We start from the raw sequence: 25395 nt of genomic DNA, 5'->3' as shown, positions 1-25395 counted from the left end.
TCCGCATCGGGCTCTCTGCTCAGCAGGGAGCCTGCTTCCTCCTCTCTCTCTCTCTGCCTGCCTCTCTGACTACTTGTGATCTTTCTCTGTCAAATAAATAAATAAAATCTTTAAAAAAAATAAAAAGACAAAAACAGAGAGGGAGACAAACCATAAGAGATTCTTAACCCTAGGAAACAAACTGAGAGCTGCTGGAGGGGAAGGGACTGGAGGATGGGGTAACTGGGTGATGGGCATTAAGGAGGGCACGTGATGCAGTGAGCACCAGGTGCTATACACAACTGATAACCCCTCAATTCTACCTCTGAAACTAACAATACACTATATGTTAATTAAACTGAGTTTAAATTATAAATTAAAAAAAAAAAAGAAAGAAAGAAAAAAAGGCACTCAAGGGACACCTGAGTGGCTCAGTTACAGGTCCAACTCTTGATTTCAGCTCAGGTCCTAATCTCCCTCTCCCTCTTTCCCTCACCCTGTTCATACTGCTCGTATGTGCATGCACTCTCTCTCAAGATAAATAAACCATTAAAAATTAGTCTGAGTCTGGGGTGCCTGGGTGGCTCCGATGGTTGGGCATCTGCCTTCAGCTCGGGTCATGGAGGGCAAGGGGTAGAGGGAGAGGGAAAGAGAAACCCAAGTTGATGACCCCTGCTGAGCAGAGATACTGCTGGGCTGGATCCCACAACCTTGAAATCAAGACCTGAGCCAAAATCAAGAGTTCGAAGCTCCAATGACTGCGCCATGCAAGAGCCCCATTTTTTGTTGTTGTTTAAGTATCTGAGAGAGAGAGAAAGAGTTAGACTGATTTTTAAAGTATCTCATCTACACTGAGCAGTTACTCAGTCATTTACTAATGAACTCTGTGAAAAGCATAGGCACATGTGAAAAACTAGGGATGGAAAAAACTATAAATACAGAAACAAACACCCTCTGCCTGGGGAGAAAGAACATTCAATGAGGCAGGGCACCTCAAATCCTCCTCTGAAACAAGGCAGGGAACAAACGGTTGAATGAGGAGAACAGACATCACTACAGGTGCTCAGAGGAGGAAGGGGCTAAGGGAAGAGCTGGCACCAGGAGGGACACAGAAACTGCACCTGGGGCAGCAAGACCTGGCAAAGCAAGGGGACATCTCTGTAAGCTTCCTGCCTCCAAAACCACCTAGCCTCGGTGATACATGGAGCGTAAGGTCACAGAACAAGGCACACATGATAAACAGAAGGACAGAACATGTTCCCACTTTTTTAAAATATAAGTCAGAAAGAGAGAGGAGAAAGCATGAGCACAAGCAGGGGGAGCAGCAGGCAGAGGGAGAAGCAGGCTTCCCACTGAGCAAGGTGCCTGGTGTGGGACTCGATCCCAGGACTCTAGGATCATGACCTGAAGGCAGACATTTAACTGACTGAGCCACCCAGGCACCCCATAGTACCACTTTTATACACATAAAAAAGTGTTTGCATACGCACACAAAACCAGAATGGTTACTTCTGGTCTAGATGGTTGAGACAATGAGGGATTTCTGTTGCGTATAGTTCCTTCTTTGTGCTTTTCTTCTGTTTGCAAATTTTCCACAGTGAATAAATGTTTTACCTTTTTAAATTATTGAACTCCTTTATGAAAGTGGAATGTTAAATCTACAAATCAATTAATTACAGTACTTACTAAATGTCCAGTTTGTGCAACAACACTCTAAGATAGAACAACACTTTCTACAGAAGGTGAGAAAATAAGTAGGATTCATTCAGGGATACAGACCCCTCAAGAAATGTCTCCTAAAACAACGCTAAAAAATAGATTATCCACTTAAAAATCCTAGGCTTATAGAAAGGAGCATTTAGACCAATCACTCTCTATCACAGTTGACTCTGAATCACAGATGCTGAGGGAGAAGAAAGCAGTACAAGTACAAATTCCCAAATACCCTTGAGTACCCCCAAACAGGTTGTCTTCTCCTCAGAATTAATGGTGGGTGGGTCAGTCAACCCAAGAGCATGATGGAAGATTCTGAAATTCAACCTAACATTTCCTATGTGCCAGAACTCCCACCCAGACATGAGAGTGCAATCATTAATCTAGAACCAAACAGAGCTCCCCTGTAAAACCACTTATTTTCTAAGAATCCTTGGAAGAGTCCTACCCAAGCTGTGATCCAGGCTGAGTTTCGAGTCACCCTGTGGACCAGGCCGCCTTCACAATGCCGCAGGCCCCTGGTGGCCAAATCAGGACATCAGAGCCCAGGTAACCACATCTAAGTCAGCAGGCTTCTAGAAACACGAGTGCACCGCTCAATTTCCTTTACCAGTGGGAAAAGGGACTCCAGTGCAGAAAGATTCCAAGCCATTTCTCTCCTGCTTCCAGTTGGATGTGGTTTCAGATCCTTTGTCTGATAGGCTTTGCCTCTAATTACCAGGGAGGACTATGCAGTTAAAACTAGGTAAAAAAGCAACTCTGTCAAAATCAAACTCAAATGAGGTAGAAATGCTAACTCCTTGGTTCTCAGGTTCCACAGCCTAAGACAGAGGGCAGCCTGGCTCACGCTTTCCCTGGGGGGTTGGGATAAATATTCCTATTAAAAAGGAAGAAACCCTGGCTCTCTTTCCTTTCACCTCCTTCCCGGCTGTGAGCAGAGTTACAGCATGAACAATGGGATTATTAGCAACATTTACGAAGCATGAACCACAGTCAGAATTACCCAGAGCTGCCTACAACTCACCTTACAACCTTTTAATTTCACTTCACTGTTGCCAAGGACTTGCCTTCCTTGACTAAAGCTGCTGAAATTGTACTTATTTTTAGAAGCCAATTATTAAGTAAATCAATGGTGCTTTTGTGAAGGTTTTCTATAGAAGAGACAAATGCTTTATGGAAAAAAGGAGCTCAAAAGCTTTTACGCCTGCCTGAGAACCATTCCCCCTGAATCCTCAGGTCACCAGTTGCTCAGCTACCACCTGAGCAGGAATCTACTTCCCCCAGGGCAGGAGATTCCTATCCTGATCAGGGGGCATCCATTCACCCCCGGGGTCTCAACCATCCAGACAGCGCAGTGCAAGCACAGCTTCTTTCTAGCAGAGGTCAGCCCTAGGCTGTGCGCTTTAGAACATGGGTGAATTTGTCCCATGGATCCCAAGGACACAAATTCATTTTAAGATGCATCTAAAAAATGATGTGGGCCAGGGATAGATGGGCAATATGTGGTCCAGCAAATAAGGCAAAACCGTAAGCTTAGAATCTGGGTGCTGGGTTTACAGTGTATCCTACACCTTGCTGTGTTTAAAATTGTCCTAATTAATGAAGTGTTGGGGGAAATGTTAGCCACAAAGAACACACAGAGACAGTGACAAAGAAGCCAAGAACCTCTGAAGTTGGGATGTGGCTAATGCACAGGGTCTAAACAACACCACCTTTGAAATGTGGAAGCTGAGACAGAACAGAAATCCCCAAAGAGAAGTGGCAATGAGCAGTCAGAGAGCTCTTCTGTCAGAGGAGGCCAGGATAGGAGCACTCTCGGAGGAAAGGCTGCTTAGGGGCGAAGAAGGCATGAGTGGGTCCGGGGCTAGAGCAGAAAGCTACTCTGGAGCGTGGCTGCTTAGACCTCAGGCCACAGAGCTTCACCACACGATCCTGCCGGTCGCTCTGAGCCTCTCTGTCAGCATTAACATACTGTTCCAGCAGCTCAGTGCCTGGGGGATACCTAGGAACAGAAAACCCCAGGCCTAACTCTCTCCCACCATGCCCCAGGCCTGACCGTGCCCTCCGCATCTGGGCCTCCTTCACTCAGCCACTCGATACATTTCACCCAACAGGCACCAGACACTGTGTTTGAACCTCAAAGGTTCTGACCCTCCAGCTTCTGAAAGCCAGCTTTCTAGGCTCAGGCTCCCTGGGGTAACTCCAGAGATATCTTCTGTTTCTGTGGGAGGACCCTACCGTGCCCACAAAGCCAAATCCAGGAGAGGAAACCTGACCTGAAGATACTGGAAATGGACTGAGAGGATGGGAAACCGACCCTTGTCCCGTCCTGAGTCCTTGTGTCCCCCTGGAGGGAAAGGTTGGGTGGGAAGGGCAGAGCAAGAGGAACAAAGGTTGTGATCAACAGCCAAGAATCCAAAGTGAATAAAGGATTCCAGAATGAGGAAGCCTCACTACAGGTGCATTGAAGACAAATAAAAAGACTGAATTCCTCACAGCAAGAGGCGACATAAGGCTAACAGAACAGGTTCCAGCAAGTTCTGAATAAAGGAAAAGGCCGCTGCCTATCAATGTCTGGGGCCTAATCCTAACCTCTGAGGCAAGCACCCCGGAGTTCAAACATGCTCATCCGACACATAGCATCCTTGTTCCTCTAACAAAGGGAGAACGCTGAGTGGCAGAGACATGGAGGGAATTCAGGAAGTTACCTGATGGCTCAGAAGACAGCATGAGATGACACAGAGCAGGTGCTCAGGAGCCCTTCTGTCCACACGGACAATCCTCACCTAAGAAGGTCCTAGAGCACAGCCATCTGGCCTGCGACCAGCTCTGGAGAAGAGAGAGGCTGCTCACAGGCTCTCCATGCCCCAGGGCTCCTGTGGCACCCTTCACATCACAGGCAACACAAGTAAGTGTTTGTGAAGCTGAACCCATGCTAACTAACGTAAACCCTGAGTGGCTATAAGCGCCCAAATCCACAGAGACACGGGTGTTAGCGGGAGGCAGGACCCCTAGAGAAGAGCTAGCTGCTCCAAACATTTCTCTGCACAGACGAGAAAATCCTGAGAGCCTAAAATATAAAGAAAGCAGACCTGGTCAGAGACACTAGTTAGGACTGAGCTCACTGACATTTACTGGTTATAGAATTTGGACTAAGCTCTCAAGGCCATGTTCCCTGCATCTACCACCTTAGGGAGGGTGGTCCACACTGTGTCTCACAGGAGAGGGCTGATGGGATTAATAATTTCCACGACATGGAAAGGACTCGCCTAGTGATGGGAGAGCTAGTCACTGTTATGTCTAGCCATGCCGCCACCCACCTTCCATTATTGCAGTAACACTTACGAGGGAAAAGCCTCCTCTGGCCATTACCTCCAACCTCTCCCCATTCTAGTTCTCAAGGACCTTCCCTCCCAGTTCCCCATCTTCATCCAAAACTCCGGGCAAGAGCTAGAAAATCAATCATCATCAGCACAAAGCACCCAAGAAACCCAAAGCATAAGGGACAGCCCCCTCCCCCTGCGCCGCACCCCACCAAAGGGAGGCTAAGACCCAAAGGGAAAATATCAGCACCCCAAGACTGAGGGAGGACCAAACCAGACATATTCACATGTTTCCCAGAGGCTGCTGCACTCCCCTTCAAGCAAGAGGAAGGAGAGCTTTCTCAGTGACCTTCAGGCACGCAGAAGAGGTTTCAGGGTCTGTATTCCACACGGCTCCCCACCAGTCAGCAGATGCCTCCAAAAGTGTGCACAGCACTCCCCGATCGTTCCCATGAAGAGAAGGTCAAAGTAATGGGGCTCCGGCAAGGGACAAACCTCCCTGGCAGGTGTTCCTGGAGTTCATTAAGGCCAGGCCCCGGGGCTGTCCTTCCAGAGGTCAGGGCAGGAAGGAAGTACAGCTGCTGAAGGGCACTCCGCCTGAAACTGAAAGCGCGGCAGCCAGAAGTGCGCAGACTGGGTCACATCAAGCCCTTGTCTCTGAGCTGTCAGCTCCAGTGAGAATGAAGCGGGCACTACTGTTCACCGAAGCCAGGCCTGAAGTCAGTGCCCCAGGACTGACTCCGTTATCTTCCCTAATCCTTGAGGACTCATCAACTAAGAGGGAAGTAGAGGAATGGCCATTGTACAAAAGCAAGAAACAAGAGAATCAGAAAGAAACATGCCCAAGGTCCCGACTAGAAGGTGACAGTCTGTAAACAAGTCATTATTGAGCACCTGCTGTGTGCCAGGACTATTCTGGGTGCTGGAGACACAGTGGCAAACAAGACAGTGTCTACATGGATTTTTGTGGAGAAGGGAAATATGAATAAACATCTCAGATTCCAGGGCACCTGGATGGTTCAGTCATTAAGTGTCTGCCTTCAGCTCAGGTCATGATCCCAGGGGCCTGGGATCAACCCCGCATCAGGCTGCCTACTCAGTGGGGTGCCTGCTTCTCCCTCTCCCACTCCCCCTGCTTGTGTTCCCTCTCACTCTGTCCAATAAATGAATGAAATATTTAAAAAAATAAAACAAAAACATCTCGGATTCTAAAGTCCCCTGTTGCCTCATGGGGACAGGGAAAAACAGCGATCATGAAGCCAGCTTCTATCTCTGAAATTCTGGCATCCAGGATGGAAACAGAGCCTTAATCACTATCCAGGGGATTCAACAAAGTACTGGCCTTGGGGTCCGACAGCCTTGGTTTAAATTCTAATTCCATTAACTAGCTGCAGGACCTTGGGCTAGTCATTCATTTCTCTGGGCCTCAGTCTCTTCATTTGTAAATCACAAATGATCTACCCAGCCAATGAGGTTGTTGAGAAAATGCAGTAAAGTATCAATCTGTGTTAGGCAGTACATGATGGGATATATACCTGACACATTAATCTGTATTAGTACTACTAACATGATTATTGTTGTGCACTGTTACTGTTAACGATTACTATTACTGTTAGGCACTGGGAAGAGCAGGAAGGGACTCCAGGCAGCTAATGGTACAAAGACTGGTAACTGGGCGCCTGGGTGGTTCAGTGGGTTAAGCCTCTGCCTTCGGCTCGGGTCATGATCTCAGGGTCCTGGGATCGAGTCCTGCATCGGGCTCTCTGCTTGGCGGGGAGCCTGCTTTCTCCTCTCTCTCTGCCTGCCTCTCTGCCTACTTGTGATCTCTCTCTGTCAAGTAAGTAAATAAAATCTTTAAAAAAAAAAAACAAAAAAACAAAAAAACAAAGACTGGTAACTCAGGTCCACACAATTAATCTGTAAGCGCCCCCTTATTTGCCCCCTCTGATGTATACCAGGTGGTGTTACTTCTCTGGACGCCAAAAGAACCCCTCCGGACTGTCCTGAAAGCAGATTACAGTCTCTGAGGACGGGAATGTCTCATCTCCACAACCCCAGAACTGGGTACCTAGCACATGACACTGCACATCATAAATCATAAATGGACTTAAACTACACTAACCAGATTTTACCAAGAAAAATGGGAGAAAATTGGGAGATGTGCTCTGGGCATTCCCACCAGGGTTACCTGGTTGCTGTCACCGATCTTTGTAGAGAGAAGGGTATCTCAGAAAGAGGCCTGTTGTCTTTGGTTATCATTCCAGGTTCTACAGTCACGCTTCCCAGATGTCCAAACAGGGATATGGATGCAAGGAGGAACAGGGAGGCAGCCGGTCGCATCCCAAACCAAAGAGGAGCCCAGAGCCATCCGACTCCCAGACCACTGCCCCAGAGCCTGGAAGACTGCCACATACCATGTGCTCCATGCAGATGCTGATCTCGCCATCGCTGTAGAATGCACCGTAGAAGCCCACGATGTAGGGGGAGTTGCACTCGTGTAGGACCTGAAGCTCCCTTATGATCTGGTTCCGGATTGCAGGTTTGATCTCCAGGTGAATGAGCTGGGGAAAGAGAGGTAGGAGGAAAAGAGGCTTTAAAAATATACAGAGGCGGGGCGCCTGGGTGGCTCAGTGGGTTAAGCCACTGCCTTCAGCTCGGGTCATGATCTCAGGGTGCTGGGATCGAGTCCCGCGTCGGGCTCTCTGCTCAGCAGGGAGCCTGCTTCCTCCTCTCTCTCTCTCTGCCTGCCTCTCTGCCTACTTGTGATCTCTCTCTGTCAAATTAATAAATAAAATCTTTAAAAAAAAAAAAAAATACACAGAGGCATGAATGCATGGATGGATGGGAGCGTTCTTCAATGCTTAAGCTCTTAAAGGCACCAAGAGAGGAGACATGCACGGCGTAACTAACCAGTTTCCACCTGACCAAAGCACTTGGTGCTAACCTATCAAGGCAGGTATTAGTACTGGACTGGAATAGCTGGAGCCAGGGGAGGGTGGCTGTGCCTCTGTTCCTAGAGCCAAGAGTGACGAAGAGGGAAGCTTACCCCTCCCAAGAACAAAGTCTCCTCCAAAAGGACCTGTGAAGCTGAGAGATGAGGGGAAAAGCAGCCTTGAGGACCAGCTGACACCCAAGGGCTGCGGGAGTGGAAGGGTATAAGGAACTGGCATGTGGACCTCAGCTGCCCAGGAGATTGCCCCTTAACCTCTGGACCCTGAGGTAGTGGACAGCCAGCCGGGGCCTCAGGTGCCACCTTATGACCCCCTCACACTGTCCCTGGTTTCATCCAGGAGACAGGTTGACAAACACATCCGCCATATGAAATGGGTACTGAGTAAGACTAAGCCACCAGCAAGGGTCACAGACAAGGAGTGCCAGAGGACGTGGGAGCTGTGGTTATCGTGGTGGGCTGGAGCAGCTAGCAGAAGCCAGACGGGAGGTGGGCCGTGGAGACGGACACTGCTTGAAAGAAGGAAGGAGTGGCCCGAGCAAACATTTGCTGGTGGGATTAAAGCTGGTGGGCCAGGAAACACGCAAGAGCCCGGCCTTCCTATATCAGGGGCCACATTCGGAAAGAGGAGGACCACGGGTGGACAGAAGTCCACCTCCAACACCGCAGGCTACATGGGGCCATGGCAGGGAGCAGAGATATCACACCGCAGGGAGATGCAGGAGAAGTGCCCACAGGGTTGGAATGCAGGCAAACAACTTGAAATCAGTGTCTAGTGCATCGCTGCCTGGCTAAATGAAAGTGTTTTCTCCTGCACGGGAAAATGGCAAAGAGGCCCCCTGCATTCTTTCCAGAACACGCAGAAGGCTAAGGAGGGTCACCAGCCATTCTTTTCCAGTCTGGGGGTGGGGATGAATACACTGACACACCACCAGTGCGTTTATCCTATCAACTCACAGATAACAGGAGCTCAAAATTCAAACAGCACAAACAGGTACTGAGTGAACAGTCAGTCTTCCTCCCAGTGGCCCCAGGCCCCAGATCTTCCAAGAGATAATCCAATTACCTATTCACCAAGGCCAACCTGATTCAGCAACCCCACCTTTTAAAAAATTTTTTTTTTATTTTAAGTGGCCTCACCTTTCTGGCCATGACCAGGCCTGATGGCTTGTGGGAGACCTTGAACACCACACCACCGTTGCCTGCGCCAAGCTCACTGATTTTCTCAAAGTCATCATCCTTCAATTCCCCGACCTTCTGCTTCTGGGTGAGAAAGGCCTCAAGGCGCTTCCGCTGCTGCTCATCAAGCTCCAGCTCCTCAAGCTTCTTCTGCAAGGCCTCCAGGTTGGTCCTGTCCCAAAGGGGGAGCGTGAGTTAGAACCGACATCAGAGGGGTCTCCCCCAGAGAAGTATCTGTGTGGTGGAGAGTTCCAGCTCTGGGGCCAGACGGAGAGCGGACGCAGGGGTTCTGGGGAAGGGTTCCATGCGCGGTGGTTCTGGGGCCTTCACTATACCACCCGACACCCCTCGCCAGTGACACCCTTCTCCTTTCGAGGCCTCAGTTTCCTCATTTGTCAAACAAGGGAATTAGATCTCTCTCACTATGCTGCAAGTCTACAGAAGGAGCCAAAGAATCTACTAAAATCCTGAACGAGCCACCTTCATCTGCTTTAAAATCCCCCTTCCACAGGTCCTTCTAGTATTGGATTTATTAAGCTAACACCATACACGAAATAAAATCTATTTCCTAAAAAAAAATCTATTTCATTAAACTGAAATTAAACCAAATAATCAAAACAGGCTCTAAACTGAATGGCAACAGCAGAAACTCCTCTCTAATGCAACCAGGTCAGGAGCCAGGTTAATCAAAGCAAGGAATCCTAAAAATATATAACTAAAGTTTTTATTTTTGCATAATATATATAAATGTGCATTTATTCACCCATCTTCTAATGTAGGTAGGACAAGGCCCTCTCTTTGAATAAAATTCCACTGGTAAGAGCCCCACACCATCCTCTCACATGAACCAGAACAATACACTATCATTTCCAATGCCTGATTCTTTAAAGTAAAAACATAGACACAGAATATCAACAAAAGGGGTGCCTGGGTGGCTCAATGGGTTAAAGCCTCTGCCTTAGGCTTAGGTCATGATCTCAGGGTCCTGGGATCCAGCCCTGTCGCATTGGGCTCTCTGCTCAGCAGGAAGCCTGCTTCCTTCCTCTCTCTCTGCCTGCCTCTTTGCCTACTTGTGATCTCTGTCAAATGAAGAAATTAAAAAATCTTAAAAATATATATATATCAACACAAAATTGTTAGAGTTTTAGGATTTCCCCCCATCTTAATGCTCATCTAATTGTATAATAATGTTTAGTGAGCTGGACTTACTGAGTCTTTCCAGGGCTTTTAATTAGTGGTCAAAGAGGGTGGGGAGGGGCGCCTGGGTGGCTCAGTGGGTTAAGCCTCTGCCTTTGGCTCAGGTCATGATCTCAGGGTGCTGGGATCGAGTCCCGCATCGGGCTCTCTGCTCAGCGGGGAGCCTGCTTCCTCCTCTCTCTCTCTGCCTGCCTCTCCATCTACTTGTGATCTCTCTCTGTCAAATAAATAAAATCTTTAAAAAAAAAAAAGAGGGTGGGGGACCCACTTCACCTGCAGGCGTGTTTCACCAGTTTATCTAATATTTAAGTATGTTTGTTTCATAATTACAACGCCAGCCACAACCATACAAACGACGCTGGGAACAAACCGGCTCTTGGTAAGCACATAATTTCGCCGGTGGGTGCAGAGGTTGAGTGGGCAGGGCAGAGCGGCCTGCAAACTGTGCATTCAGCACGCTGGTGGGCAGTACTGAGTTTTCAGAGAACAGAAAAGCATTTGTTACTCCAGGGAACTCGTGAAGGAGTCAGTGGTAAAGAGCTCCCACTGTGTTTCAGGTGATTTTAGCCCTAAACAAACACGGCAACAAGACCATCATTACACACCAGAAGGCTGGAGCCCGCCCCCAACATATGCGCCCTACTTCTGAGCTTCATGGGTGGGAGTAAGCATCATCTTCCACCCTTCATTCATCCTCTTTTCCAACTCTCAAGAAGGCAGGGAGGGCGCCTGGGTGGCTCAGTGGGTTAAGCCGCTGCCTTCGGCTCAGGTCACGATCTCAGGGTCCTGGGATCGAGTCCCGCATCGGGCTCTCTGCTCCGCGGGGAGCCTGCTTCCTCCTCTCTCTCTGCCTGCCTCTCTGCCTCCTTGTGATCTCTCTCTCTGTCAAATAAATAAATAAATAATCTTAAAAAAAAAAAAAAAAAAAGAAGGCAGGGAGATCCAAACCCTCCTGCCACCCCAGTCTATGGGAAGATGCAACACACCTTACAAATAACAGTATACTAGCCACAGAGGGCACCAGGCTGTTCTCACCAAGCGTCTTCACTGGGGGCTCTTGGGGAAGGAAGGCTGGTGCCATGGACTGAACTGTGTCTCCCTCAAATCCGTATGTTGAAGGCCTAACCCCCAATGTAAGTATGTTGAGAGACAGGACTTTTAAGAGGTGATGAAGGTTAAATAAGTTCATGGGGGGGTGGAGTCATAATCAGATAGGACGGGTGGTCATTAAGAAGAGAGGTGGCCTCCCTGCCTCTGGGCACACACTGAAGAAGGCCCTATGAGGACACCAAGAGAAGGGCGCTGTCTGCAGGCCAGGCAGAGAGGCCTCCCCAGAACCCAACCACACCAGCACCCTCATCTCAGTCTTCACGCCTCCAGGACTATGAGAAAATACCTTTCTGTCATTCAAGCCAACCAGTCTATGACATTTTGTTATGCAGCCCCAACAGACTAAGACAGCTGGTAATTCTCATCCTGCTGAAAGGTTCAACTATGTCTCACAGCTGCCCCCGCCTCTCAGGGGTAGGGGCCCAGAACCAGTATGGCTGGGAGGATACTGTGCACACCTTCAGGTTTCCTGACTCTCAGGAACCCATCAATGACAACGTGTGGAGACACCTGTCAAACGCAGACAGACCCCATAGCTAAAACTTCATTGAGGTTCCGGCTGCCTATAGGGCTCAGCAGTCCACTCCAGGGGCTTCTGTCAAACACTCATGCATGCTGGGCCGGTGATGGGGGCAGGGACTGAATGGAAGGAAGTCATTCTCCTCACAGCACTGTGTACTGTTACACTTGCTCATGTGTTTAATCCTCAACAGATGCCAAACGCAAGCACAGATGGGCAAAGTGACTTGTCCAAGGTCACACAGCTACTAAGCAACAGAGCAAGCATGGAAACCTGGGCAGAGAGAATCTCTAATTTTAACCATAATGCTAGACTACCTCTTCAAAAACTTCAATACTTTCAAGGAAGGCAACGTGTTGACAGGGGTAAGATCCTAGCGGGGGCCTCTGCGACAGAAGGGCTCGACTACTCATAAAGATGGGGCACCTCCACAAAACACACTTTGCTCCAGATGCAATCCTGCCTACCCTGCATGCACATCAAGTTCAATGCTGCCTTGCAAGTAACACTGGCCACAAGAAACCCCACCCAATAGGCAAAAAGAAGAAATGCTAACTCTGCTCATTTTCCCGACTTTGTAGAAACAAGTAATTGCCCCACCTTCCAGAAGAAAAATTTAATCTGGCCTTCCTCCCTCCTTGACCTGTCTAACCACCTACCCCACCAGCTAAGGAGCTGGCTCCTCACTGGTGCGTTCAGAAGGCTGAGCCACAGAGGGACACAGTAAAGACTCCACACTGTGTTGCCCTGACTTTCCTGATGACCGGGGGTAAAACAGCACTGCCAAGCTGACAAGTCAATAGTAATCGGGAATCCCAGATCCCTACCCTGACTGCTAGCTATGCGAGCACGGACTGCTCATTCAACTCTGACACATCTCTGTCTTCTCTCCTGTCAAACGGAATCACAACTCTATGCTTCCTTCACCGGGGAGGACCAGAACAGAAAACCACGGGAAGAACTATGGGATTCTGGCACGCTTCTACACTAGTGTTAGGGCAAGTGCAGGTAGGCTGGAGGTGGAGGAGCTGCTGCCAAGGCAGCAACAATGGAATCCAGAAGTTACTACCTTTTTCCTTAACAATTCTTAAAACTCTTGAAAAGTTTCTTAAAGGAACTGTTGCAGAGGATGAAAGACAAAGGGTTTTATCTGAAGGTGAAAGGAAAATCCTGGCATCTCAGCGGCTTTCAGTACTCATTAAAAAGAAATCAATCAATAACGTAGCTGTGTTTAGTACTGCTTCCTCCCGTTCGGGGAGTCAGTGATGTTCCACATGGTTCCTGCCCTGCCCTACCCGAAGCTGAAATGCTTCCAGCAAAGGAAAAGGGGGGCCTGTCACCCCTCAACCACACCATCAGTCTCCACATCTCGGAGGACCAGAACCGGTCTCTTGCACAATCTTTGGTTTTAACTGAAATCAGCAAAATCAGGACTATGGATCAAGACAGGGCACTGGAGGGGCACCTGGGTGGCTCAGTGGGTTAAGCCTCTGCCTTCAGCTCAGGTCATGACCTCAGGGTCCTGGGATCGAGCCCCGCATTGGACTCTCTGCTCAGCAGGGAGCCTGCTTCCTCCTCTCTCTGCCTGCTTCACCGCCTACTTGTGATCTCTGTCTGTCCAATGAATAAATAAAATATTAAAAAAAAAAAAAAGACAGGGCACTGGAGCTCAAAACAATAAATCTCTCTCTCTCTCTCTTTCTCTCTCACACACACACACACATACACAGTCCTCCAGGGATCAGCTGTGATGTCTGCCTCCCATCACCCCATGCACCATAACAGAGAGAAAATAACTCACAGCAACATGAATTCTGCACCATGGCTGTCTTACAATAAACACAAGTGCATCAAGATACAGGAAGATTATAGGTTTGAAATGGGAAGGCAGAGAAGAGCAAGAAATGTGGAGAAAAACAAGGGTTGTCATTTGTGTTCTGAAAACACCAAGGAGGCACAATGAAGTGGGTGGAGAAAGGACGATCCTATGGGCAAGAACATCTCCTTCCCTCTCCCTCATCCCACCCATCTGCTAAGCCCAAGGGCAATGACTGCCACAACTGGAATCTTGCATTTGTGGCTCCTGCATTTAAACCAGGAAGCAGCATAAAACGTAGCACAGGGAGGGACTTCTAAGACCCTACTGGACCCATTCTACAGGTGAGGAAACTGAGATCCAGAGAGGACAAAGTCACATGCCTTACGGGCAGCTAGCTCTCCCAATTCCTAGAACAGAGCACCTTTCAAGGCCCCACACTGCCATCGCCAACCCTGATGGTCACTGAGATGGGAAGCTGACCTAAAGGAATGATTTAAGGGGGAGGGAGATAACATCTGGACAACGGAAAGGGGTCGTCAAACTGCCACACCCCAACAGAAATGGGCCACAGCAACATGCCAACACCAGCCAGCGGTCTGTCACCAGCCTGAGCCTTGCTCTAGCCTGGGTGGCAGGCTCTGCCAGGGAGGAGCCCAGAGGGAAGAGCAGAAGATGACAATCAATGACCGTGCTGGAGCAAAGAAAGGGTCCCAGCATGGGCAGGGGGTGTCCTCAGGGAGCTCGGGGACTCGGGAAGTTCTCTCTCCCTGTGACATTGGGCAGGGAGGAATGCTACTGGGACTGGGAAGAAAGAGAGGAGGCAGAAGACCCAAGCCAAGAGCAAACAGTATCAAGAGACTGACAGCAACCCCTCCAACCTCACCTGTATGACCGCCATCTGTGAGATCTTGGGCAAGTTACCACCCTTCCTGGCACTCAGTTTCCACACCCAGTTTTAAAATAAAAGTACAAGGGGAGGAGGAGAGAAGGGAAGGGGAGAGTTGTCTAGTTCGCCGTCTCTGGGATCCAACCACACCCGTCAATTTGACAACCAGCTGAGGAAGTAGAGTAAGACTGAGTGCAGTGTTCAGGTTGAAAAGCCAAAGATCTTCAAGAGAAGGGATATGAGGGGGGAGAGGAGAGAGAGATGAACTGGCTTTGGGTTCTCTACAGAGTCGAACATGGATGCGGGTCTGTGGGGGTTACAAAGAAGGTGCCTGGGTGGCTCAGTTGGTTAAGTGTCTGCCTTTGGCTCAGGTCATGATCTCAGGGTCCTGGGATGGAGGTCCACCAAAGGGTCCCTGCTCGGCAGGGTGTCTGCTTCTCCCTCTCCCTCTGCCCTCCCCTGATCATCTCCTTTCTTTCTCTCCAAAATAAGTAAATAAAAGTATTTTAAAACAAACAAACAGGGACGCCTGGGTGACTCAGTTAGTTAAGCGGCTGCCTTCGGCTCAGGTCATGATCCCAGCGTCCTGGGATCGAGTCCCACATCGGGCTCCTTGCTTCGCAGGGAGCCTGCTTCTCCCTCTGCCTCTAGCCTGCCACTCTGCCTGTGCTTGCGCTCTGTATCTCTCTCTCTCTCTCACAAATAAATAAAATCTTTAAAAAATAAACAAACAAACAAAACAACAAAGAGTCTGAGAGAGGAAGGAAGAATGGGCCTGAAGGGGGAAGGGAGTGAGGGCCGACGGCACAGCTAACCGATTCCAGACTCCACCCCAGGCTAGCCCATCAGTGTTAGGGAGTGCAGTTTAGGCTAGCCCCAAAGAGCACGGTGGAGAAGGGGTTCTGTACCCTTACCCCTCAAACCTATAGGCCACTCTGGGAAGGAATGCTCAGCTCACTAGACAATAAAATTCTAGGGTTACATAAGAAAGAAGCCAGATGGAACAACAAAATATGTGTTCTTCTGCATCTATGTCAAATTCAAGGAAAGGCAAAACTAATCTACGCAGTTATAAAGCATAAAAGTGAACACGCTTTTGGGTGGGGGCAGTAACCAGAAGGGGACATATGATGGTTAATTTTATGTGTCAGCTTTGGCAGGGCCACAATGCTAAGGTATTTGGTCAAACTTTATTCAGAAGGTTTCTACAAAAGTGGGGTCTGTGGGGAGGGGAAAGGGGTAAGAATAACATTTAAACTGGTCAACTTTGAGTAAAGCAGATTACTCTCCATAATGCGGAGTGGGACTCATCCAGTCAGTTTAAGGCCTTAAAAGAACAAAAACTAACCTCCCCAAAGAAGGCAGTGTGCCAGCAGACTGCCTTTGGACTTAAGTGCAAGTCTACCATGGGTCTCCAGCCTGCCAGGCTACCCTGCAAACTGTGGACTTCAGAGGCTTCTGTAGTTCCACAGCCAATTCCTTAAAAAGCTGCAGTCAGGTCAGTGTCTGTCTGTCTCTAATCTCTCTCTCTCTCAATTTCTATTTCTCCCTCTATATATATGCATATATCTTGGATGCTGTGGTCTGATTTTTTATTCCTTTCCTTCTTGTGTCTCAGTCTGGACACTTTTTTTTTTTCAGTTTAGATTATTTCTACTAACCTATCTTCAGGGTCACTGATTCTTTTCTCAGTTGCCTCCAGTCAGCTGACAGACCCCTTGACTTCCAATGTCATGTTTTTGAAATTTTCTAGCATTTTCACTCATCTTTGGTTTCCATCTCTTCTGAAATTCCTCATTTGTTCATGCATATTGTCCATAATCACAGGTTATTTTAAAGCCCCTGTCCGTTCATTTCAACATGTAGATCACCTCTGATTCTAGTTCTACCAACGGTCTTATCTCTTCTAAGTTGTTTTTCTCTCTCTCGATTCCGTGTCTTTTAACATTACACTGAATGGTACACACTGTACTAGGAGAATAAGGACTGAGGGACATCATCTTTATGCTCAGAAATGGGCACATTCTTCTGTCGTGCTGTTAGCATGTATTCGCTGGGAGCTGAGCTAGGTTTGGGTTTTCTGGTGAACACTGGTAATCTCCGTGCACCACAGGCTGCCAATTTCTCCAGCAATGAGTTTTATCTTGTGCTCCGAGTGGAGCCTGAGCTGCAGAGATTTTTTTCCCCCCCTCAGCGTTCCTAATCCTCCCTCAGCTTTAAACCGTCCCGTAATGCCTGGCCACAGAGTGAGATCTTTCCTCATTCCTCTGCCCCTCCTCCAGAGATTGAGCACAATTATTTTACATAACACCCTCACATCATCTCTGTGACCACCTTTTATTTCTTATCGCATCATTGATTTGAAGTGACCTTAGCTCTCTGTATTCCTCTCCCTGTGTCACAAAGGGCCTTCTGGTGCCCAAACGCATGCATCCTCAGAGAAGGCCTGCAAAGACAAAACAGTCCATATCGTCACAAAGGAAAAGGCAGTGAGGATGAGAAAAGGGTCAGTGGGGTGTACATGTGGTCAAGAAGAAATGACTAGGGCCTCAAGCTGTACAGCCTGGGAAGCCAGCCACCATACCTATGGTAGTGATAGGGAAGTTCTCTCCAGTCCTGGGCCAGCCTCAGTCTTAAACAGGCCCCGCGAACACGGACTTGCCCTCCTCTCCATGGCAACCAAAACGACCTTGCATCTGTGGCAGATCGTGGGCAGGAGAAAGCTTCCTCCTCCACCTCCAGCCACAGACCTCTACTTTGTGTTGGTGTTGAACCCAGCTTTGGGCTTAGACTCTTAAGCGGCTATGGGAAGACAAGCTTTAGAACAGCCGTTCCCCTGCCTGGTTCATAATGTGCTTCACTGAATTTAGCAGAAGTAATTTTTTCCCTTTTCCTTGATGCTGGCTGCTAATGTAAATCGTTTTTTGACCGCCTACTCTCCACTGCTTGCTGACAGACGTATAGGTGAGCAAAGTCTCACAGTTGTTCTGGAAAGCAGCCCCCAGATCCACCTCCAGGGCCAGTGACATATGTAGGAAATCAGCTGCTTCTGGGTCAGCACAGAACTGGCCTTTCACAGTGGGACATAAAACTACTAGAAAGAATAAAGAAAAAAAACATGGCACGTGGCTGCCATTTACTCTTTGCTGCAGAAATTAAGTGTGAAGGCTTTGGGAGTCAGAAGACTTGGGTTCAACACAGAAAGCAGTCTGTCAACTATTCACGTTACTTTATCCTCACCTGTTCTCACAGGTAAATCAGGAGAGTTAAACTAGGTGGTCTTTAAAGCCCTTTTCAGTGCTAAAGTTCTCTGATCCTAAAACCAGATTCATCCTGCAGTTTTCGAAGAACAGAACTTTGAAGCTAAGTCCCAGGGCCATGCATCTCTGCAAACATGGCGGCAGGCTTCCCAGGCCGTACAGCTTGAGGCCCTGGTCATTTCTTCTTGTCCACATGTACACCCCACTAACCGTTTTTCCATCCTCACTGCCTTTTCCTTTGAGACGATATGGATTGTTTTATCTTTGCAGGTCTTCTCTGAGGATGCATGCGTTTCGGCACCAGAAGGCTCTTTGTGACACAGGGAGAGGAATACAGACAGCTAAGGGCACTTCAAGCCAATGACGTGATGAGAAATAAAAGGTTGTTGTGGACAGGGTGCCTAGCTGGCTCAGTCAGTAGATCTTGTCTTGGGGTCAGGAGTTCAAGCCCCACAATGGGTATAGAGCTTCCTTAAAAAATAAATATAAAAAACAGTTGCTGCAGAGATACCTTAAAAATGGAATGTAAAAAATGCTGAAATCATTTAAGGTGCTAAACAAATATTTAATAGTATTGGTTAGTAAGGGTAACATTTAACTTGCTAGTCCTCCCTATTGATTTACTGAGTACTGTGCGGCCAGTACTCTGCTAAGGTAGATGAGGCCCTTTCATCTAACACCACCATGATGTGATCACCACTGTCAGCCTCATTCTACTGATGAAATTCCTGCATCTTCATGTAATAAATAATCTGGCAAAAACGTACAATGTAGTTGAACACTGCCCTGGGGCGCTGGGATGGCTCCGTCAGTTGAGTGTCTTGACTCTCCAACTCTTTGATCTCGTGTGAGTTCAGACCCAGTGTGGAGCCTACTTTAAAAAAAAAAAAAAAAATACTGACCGTACCGCCTTTCAGTGGTTTCACCACCATGCCCAAAAAAGGACTGGGGCAAAGACAGTTTTGTAGGTCCCCTAATTTTCTCCAGAGGCCTGGGACACAGCTCTGCAGTGCAGGAGATGCTGGCATCATCAGCCTAAATCTTATAGGAATAGAAGCCCTGAACTGGTTTGCAACAATGAATAAAATTTAGATAGCAAAAAAAGGAGAGGGGCGCCTGGGTGGTTCAGTGGATTGGGCCTCTGCCTTCGGTCGTGATCTCAGGGTCCTTGGATCGAGCCCTGCATCCAGCTCTCTGCCCAGCAGGGAGCCTACTTCCCCCTCTCTCTCTGTGCCTGCCTCTCTGCCTACTTGTGATCTCTCTCTCTCTCTCTGTCAAATAAATAGGTAAAATTTAAAAAAAAAAAAGGAGAAAGGGTATTCTAGTGTGGTCTGCTCTGTAGAAAATGCAGAATAAGGCTGTGATGAGCAAAAAAAAGTGTGAGAGGAATGTCACATAAAAAAGAGGGTCCTGTGAGCACCTGGGTAGCCCAGTAGGTTAAGCCTCTGTCTTGGGCCCAGGTCATGACAGAGCCCCACATCAGGCTCTCTGCTCAGTGGGGAGCCTGCTTCTCCCCCTCTCTCTGCCTACTTGTGATCTCTCTCTGTCAAATAAATAAAATATTTTTTAAAAAAGAAGAAGGTCCTGAGGGTCAGGACAAGTGTTTCTCTTTCATTTCATTTTCAACCAAGTAGCTTCCAGGCCAATCAACAAATGTGTTTCAAAGTCAAGAAAATAGCTTTAATTAATAAGGGGATAAACAGGGGTGCCTGGCTGGCTCAGTCAGTAGCGTGTGCAACTCTTGCTCTCACAGCTCGGAGTTCAAGCCCCACACTGGGTGTGGAGCCTACTTAAAAAAAGAAAAGAAAAGGGATAAATAATCACATATTCCTACCCTTAGAAAACCAAACAAAAGCAAACAAAACCCAAAAACACTTCCTGGAATCAAAGAGCCTCCTGAAATGATACAAACTGCCTTCCCATAGCGTGTTTCTGCAGAGAGTCACGCTGAAAAACACACGCACACACCCACACAGAGGAACCTCTGGAGTGACAGGACCACCCACTCACACAGACTCTTCTCAAATATTGAACAACATCCTGAATCGGAGAGAGGGTGTCGTATTGTTGCTTGAAAGAACTGACAGATTATGGTTTCTTCAGCTCCAATGGACAAAATTTGTTTCATATTAGCCACATATGAATTAATTTCTAAAGGATCAGTCTTTCGGAGAAGTACCAAGAAAAAAAAAAGTGATGAAATTTGGAGACAGGAGAGCAGGGTGGGGGGAGGCGGTGGGGATCAGAAGATGGAGGGTGAAAAGAATAATACTGTTACTTGATGAGGACAAAAGAGGGACCTAACTGTCTGATAAAGAACGAAATTTAAGAGACTCTTAAATGCTAGCCATATTATTCCCATTAACTCACTTCATCCTCACAACATTAAAAATTACATATGTTGTTCCCATTTTACAGAAACGGAAATGGAGGCCAGGAGCGATTAAGACCAGGTAGGCCTGGAACTCCAAAAGTTATCTTTTATTCACACCTTGGGCAGAAGAGTTCAGGTCCTTCAAACCATCAGCCAATCACACCTGTATTTCCTGTTAGTGACTTATTTCCTTGAGGTTCCTGGAAAGGCAACAAATTAAATCTACCCAGAGAGGAATTCCTTTCAGAGGAACATCCAAGGCTGAGTCATTTGGAGGGAGAAGGAAAGGACACGGCCCAGGTGAAGCACGCCAGTAGAATGAGTAAAAATTCAGGTGGCCAGAAGACAGCCAGGGGCCTACTGAGCGTGGCAGGGTAGAGAGGAGGGGCAGGAAGTCCTGGAAGGGAGAAAACACCATGGACAACCCAAGTGAAACGTCCATGAAATATGTGGTCACCATCCGAGGAACAAGGGGAGCCTTGGGTCTGGTGGTGGCCACACAATAGGTGTGTTCCTGAAAGGACCAGCTGGTTGACTGTGGCCTTAGACGATGTATTTGACCCCACCCAGTCCCTGCTCTTAAGATGACTAGGATAAAGACCTTTTTGAAACTGCCTATAGGGGCGCCTGGGTGGCTCAGTGGGTTAGAGCCTCTGCCTTTCGCTTGGGTCATGGTCCCGGGATCCTGGGATCAAGGCCCACATGAGGCTCTCTGCTCAGCGGGGAGCCTGCTCCCCCAACCCTCCACCTCTCTACCTGCTTCTCTGCCTGCTTGTGATCTCTGTCTGTCAAATAAATAAATAGATAGATAGATAGAAAGAAAGAAAAAAAAAAAACTGCCTATGTAGGGATGCCTGGCTAGCTCAGCCAGGAGAGCACGTGACTCTTGATCTGAGTTCAAATCCCATGTTGGGCATGGCACCTAGTTAAAAAAAAAAGAGAGAGAGAGAAAGGAAGAAAGGAAGGAGACTGCCTATGTAGTAATAGCCCATGCCACTCTATGACTCAGCAGTGCAAAGCTGCTCTTCAATGAGAGACAGAAGTACAGGACCCAATGTGACAGTCATCTTGGACCTCATAACCCAGAACCATCAGATCAGTCAAGTCCCCAGGGCAAAAAGGGAAAGAGCCAATGCTCAGAAGCACAGCTAAGGCAGGAAGATACAGTCAGAGGTAACACAGACTAAAAATCTGTCTCTAATTCAAGTCCACACAAAGAAATCATCAATTCTCCAGACCTGTTCCTTCCTTAAATACATGAACACACGTTTATGACAGCTTGGCCCTTCTCCTTAATCAAAGTACCCACAAGAGGGGTCAACAAACCTCACCTCTGAGAACACATCATCTCTGGACGAAAAACCCCACTCCCTACATCACTGTCTGGCAATGAGCAAAAGAAGCCGGTCTCAAGACCACGACTAGAAGTCCGTACAAGTGCTCGCTTTGGAGAAAACTACTAGTCAGGCCCTCAAATCAATAGCAGTTGGCCTGTCACGGTCAAAACCTACCTGGCAGAAGGAACATCACAGACCAGAGAGAACCAAAGCTGACTGTGCTGGCATCTGTATTCTAAAAGTGGGGGAGGTAAATGTTTGTGCTAACAAACCCCCACACAACAGAGGCTGCCAGAGGACCAGAAGGATTGCCCATAGTTTAAAAGGGCCTGATCCTCAGCCACAGCATAAGCAAAAGCAGGCCTAAACAGCATGTAGAGTAGAGCTGGAGAAATGATTAATGCTGCAGAGTAAGATGGGAGAAGCCTATTTGGAGAGTGGCTATAAAGTGAACCAAGAGGAAAGGAGGTACCACGGCAAAGGGGCAAAGGTCATTTAAGACCAAAGCTAGTTACCACCACCAGATGTTAAGCTGTCTGTACTGCTAGAATGTAATACACCCTCCCTACACCAGACCCTCAGTCCAATCTGCTGTGCACGGAAATAGCTTTGTGTTTATTTCATTCTTATTGTTGTTTGGAGGAAACCAGGAAAAAAAGGGCCAAATTCCAAGCTGATTCAACACAGAGCAACAAGAAGAGAAAAAACAAAAAACAAAAATGGGAACCATGGGTCCCAGAAAAGCAAAAGTGACCATGAGAATGTAAAGCTGCAGGACTGCTCTAATCTAGAGGAGGGCAGGGGAGGCTGAACAGACATCTGCCTTATACCCATTTACACCCACAGCTGTGAAAATGCAAGGCGGCTTTATCACAGAGCAGCCACTGTGGAACAGGCACTATCTGTGCTCGAGGCTAGGAGGGTACAGATGAGGAAGACTTAGGTCCCTGCCCTCACCAGGCATTGTGTGTGAGTGTGCATGTGCGTGTGCGTGTGTGTATGAGAGAGAGAGAGACAGAAAGAGAGAGAGACAGAAAGGGTGACTGGGAGATAAAGATATAGAGATGATGGGGCGCCTGGCTGTCTCAGTCAGTTAAAGTGTCTGTCTTCAGCTCAGGTCATGATCTCAGGGTCCTGGGATCAAGCCCCACACTAGACTCCCTGCTCATAGGGGAGCCTGTTTCTTCCTCTCCTTCTGCTGCTTCCTCTGCTCGTGCTCTCTCTCTCTCTGTCAAATGAATAAATAAAACCTTAAAAAAAAAAAAAAAAGGTAAAGATGAAAGAAAGAAACAGGGATCACAGTGCAAACCAAACACAGGGAAGGATACCAATGGCAACAGGGTAAGGTAGACCATAATGCTGAAAGTGAGGTGGGCAGAGGGGCCTTTGAGAACAGAGGTAAGCCTCCCCGTTCCATATAAGACGAGGAAGGGAAAGAGAAGGTCAGCAAATTTAACGCCCAGGTTTAGTCCTGAAGGATAATCCAACTGTTTGCAGCAAGAGAAAAAGCACTGCAGGCTTGGGCATCAGCACAGAAGTTACAGGCCATTCCAAGTGGCTGGAGAGTAGGTGCATCCATCCAGAGGGTGGACAGATGAGGCCAGAGGGTAAGCTGGGGCTAGACCATGAAGGGCACAGTACACCAGGCTCAACAATCAGGTTTGAGGAAAAGGAAGGGATGTAGGGGAGATGTTGGTCAAAGGGTACAAACCTGCAGTGGAAGATGAATAGAGCCTAGAGACATCATGCAAAGCACAGTCAACAATATCGTACTAAGACAGCAAAGCTGCTAAGAGATTAGATCTTAAATCTTCTCACTACAAAAAAGACATAATTATGTGATATGATATGTTAGCTAAGGCTACGGTGGTAATCATATCACAATACATGTATCAATTGGCATGCTTATATGTCAATTATACCTCAAAAAAGTAAAAATCTTATGTTTAAAAAAAAAAAATTAAAAAGAGATGGTCCCACCACACCAGCCTATAATTAGAATATTCGCCTCAGGGTGTTCAGGGTTCAGCAAAGAGCAGTCTGACATCTTAGCTTCTAAAAATGCCACAAGTTTTTTGTTTTTTGTTTTTTTTAAAGATTTTATTTATTTGACAGACAAAGATCACAAGTAGGCAGAGAGGGAGGCAGAGAGGGGGAGTAGACAAGCTCCCCGCTAAGCAGAGAGCCCAATGCGGAGCTCAATCCCAGAACCCTGAGATCATGACCTGAGCCGAAGGCAGAGGCTTAACCCACTGAGTCACCCAGTCACCCTTTTTTTTTTAATTAAAAAAAAAAAATTATATGCCATAAGAATACTTTTTATATCTTTAAAAATCTAAAATACATGCAAACCATCACAATGTGAGCAGGATGCAATTTAAGTGTGTGGTTTTGGAGTCAAATCACCTATAAGGTATACTGTGCTTGGGCAAAATAGACCTGCGGATAAGTGCGAAAATTCTATTTTGGAACCTTCACAGAAATGGAGTCAAGAGCTCTGCATCTCAGAAGACATACAAGTTTCCTTGAGACAAAGAGTATGTAGAAATCTGAACTTTAAAAGCAGCTGAGCTCAGCTTTCCAAATCCTAGGAAGCCACAGGGATCCTCTTCCAGATAATTAAACTCTCATTACCTTGTCCAAAGACAGACTCAAAGAAGCCTTTACCAATATTTCTCACAGTGATCTATTGTCCTGGATCCAATTCCTAAACCCAACAGTGATCTGCATTACTGCTATTTATACAATCCACGTACAAGTGGTGGCTGCTTTTCCAGGGATGCCTGAAGCTCACCAAATTCAGTTCACCTGTTTTCTTTCCTACATGCCTTACTGAATCCCAGAGGCTATTTTTATTCGCAAAATTACACTGTGAGTAATTTACCTCCAATGTACAAACCTTTTGCTTTTACCAAGTGGAACCAAGATTATGGAAACAACCCTAAACTTGAAGTCAGGAGCTCTGCAGCCAGTAACAGGCCATCTAACCCTGAACCTTGAAATAAGACTACACTCTTGTCCCTGTATCATGAGGGACTGTTAAGAGCACCTGGAGAGACAATGGGTGACAATGTGTTCTAAAACAGGTAAGTAAACACATCAAAGAGACCAAAACAAAACAAAACCCCAAAAACCTTTCTTCTAAATTACTCTAGGTTAGGGGTGGTTGGCTAGAACGCGTGACTCTTGATCTCAGTTGGTGGAACGTATGATCTCAGGGTCCTGAGTTTGGGCCCCATGTTGGGTGTAGAGATCACTTAAAAATAAAAGCCGATAAATAAAATGATTCTTGGTTAGAATTAGAAGACTGTGACTGTGATGACATTTCACATTAACTGTGAATCCTCAAACAGCATTAAATAACCAATGATCAAGATTAGAAAACAAAATCTACTAAAAACAACACTCCACTGTGTATTAAATTTGAGGTATTGTGGAGAAAAACCAGAAAACTGCAAGACCATCATCATTCAGCATTCTTTGGGCCTTGGTCACCTGGGGTTAAAATTCTACAGGCTCTGGCTGGCATTCAAAAGAGAAGCTTGTTCTTACAGTAGCAGATAAAAAGATTTGTCCACCGAGCTCTTCCTCTTCACTTCTCCCCACCCACTTCCTTTTCTTCCAAAGGAGAACACGCTCATTTACACACTGGTTTGCCACATCCTGCCTCGGAAGCTACTTCCTAGGAGCTGCTTGGGCTATTCTGAGAGGAGCTTTAACTCCTTCAGGCCCCCAAGCCACTAATATA

The 25395-nt window shown here is 47.3% G+C and overlaps 1 protein-coding gene across 1 annotated transcript in view; it reads right to left on the bottom strand.

Moving 5' to 3' along the window:
- Nucleotides 1-25395, bottom strand: part of MAP2K1 (mitogen-activated protein kinase kinase 1) — an 80284-nt gene that overhangs the window by 30869 nt on the left and 24020 nt on the right. The window contains exons 2-3 of the mRNA XM_059372327.1: nucleotides 9106-9316; nucleotides 7430-7576 (exon numbers count right to left, since the gene is read on the bottom strand). Of these exons, the coding sequence (XP_059228310.1) occupies nucleotides 7430-7576; nucleotides 9106-9316 (358 nt within the window). The remainder of the gene's footprint in view (nucleotides 1-7429; nucleotides 7577-9105; nucleotides 9317-25395) is intronic.

This window comes from Mustela nigripes, chromosome 13 (assembly GCF_022355385.1).
Source record: "Mustela nigripes isolate SB6536 chromosome 13, MUSNIG.SB6536, whole genome shotgun sequence".
In the NCBI taxonomy this organism is placed as follows: Eukaryota; Metazoa; Chordata; class Mammalia; order Carnivora; family Mustelidae; genus Mustela; species Mustela nigripes.
This window is presented reverse-complemented; position numbering and strand designations above follow the sequence as displayed.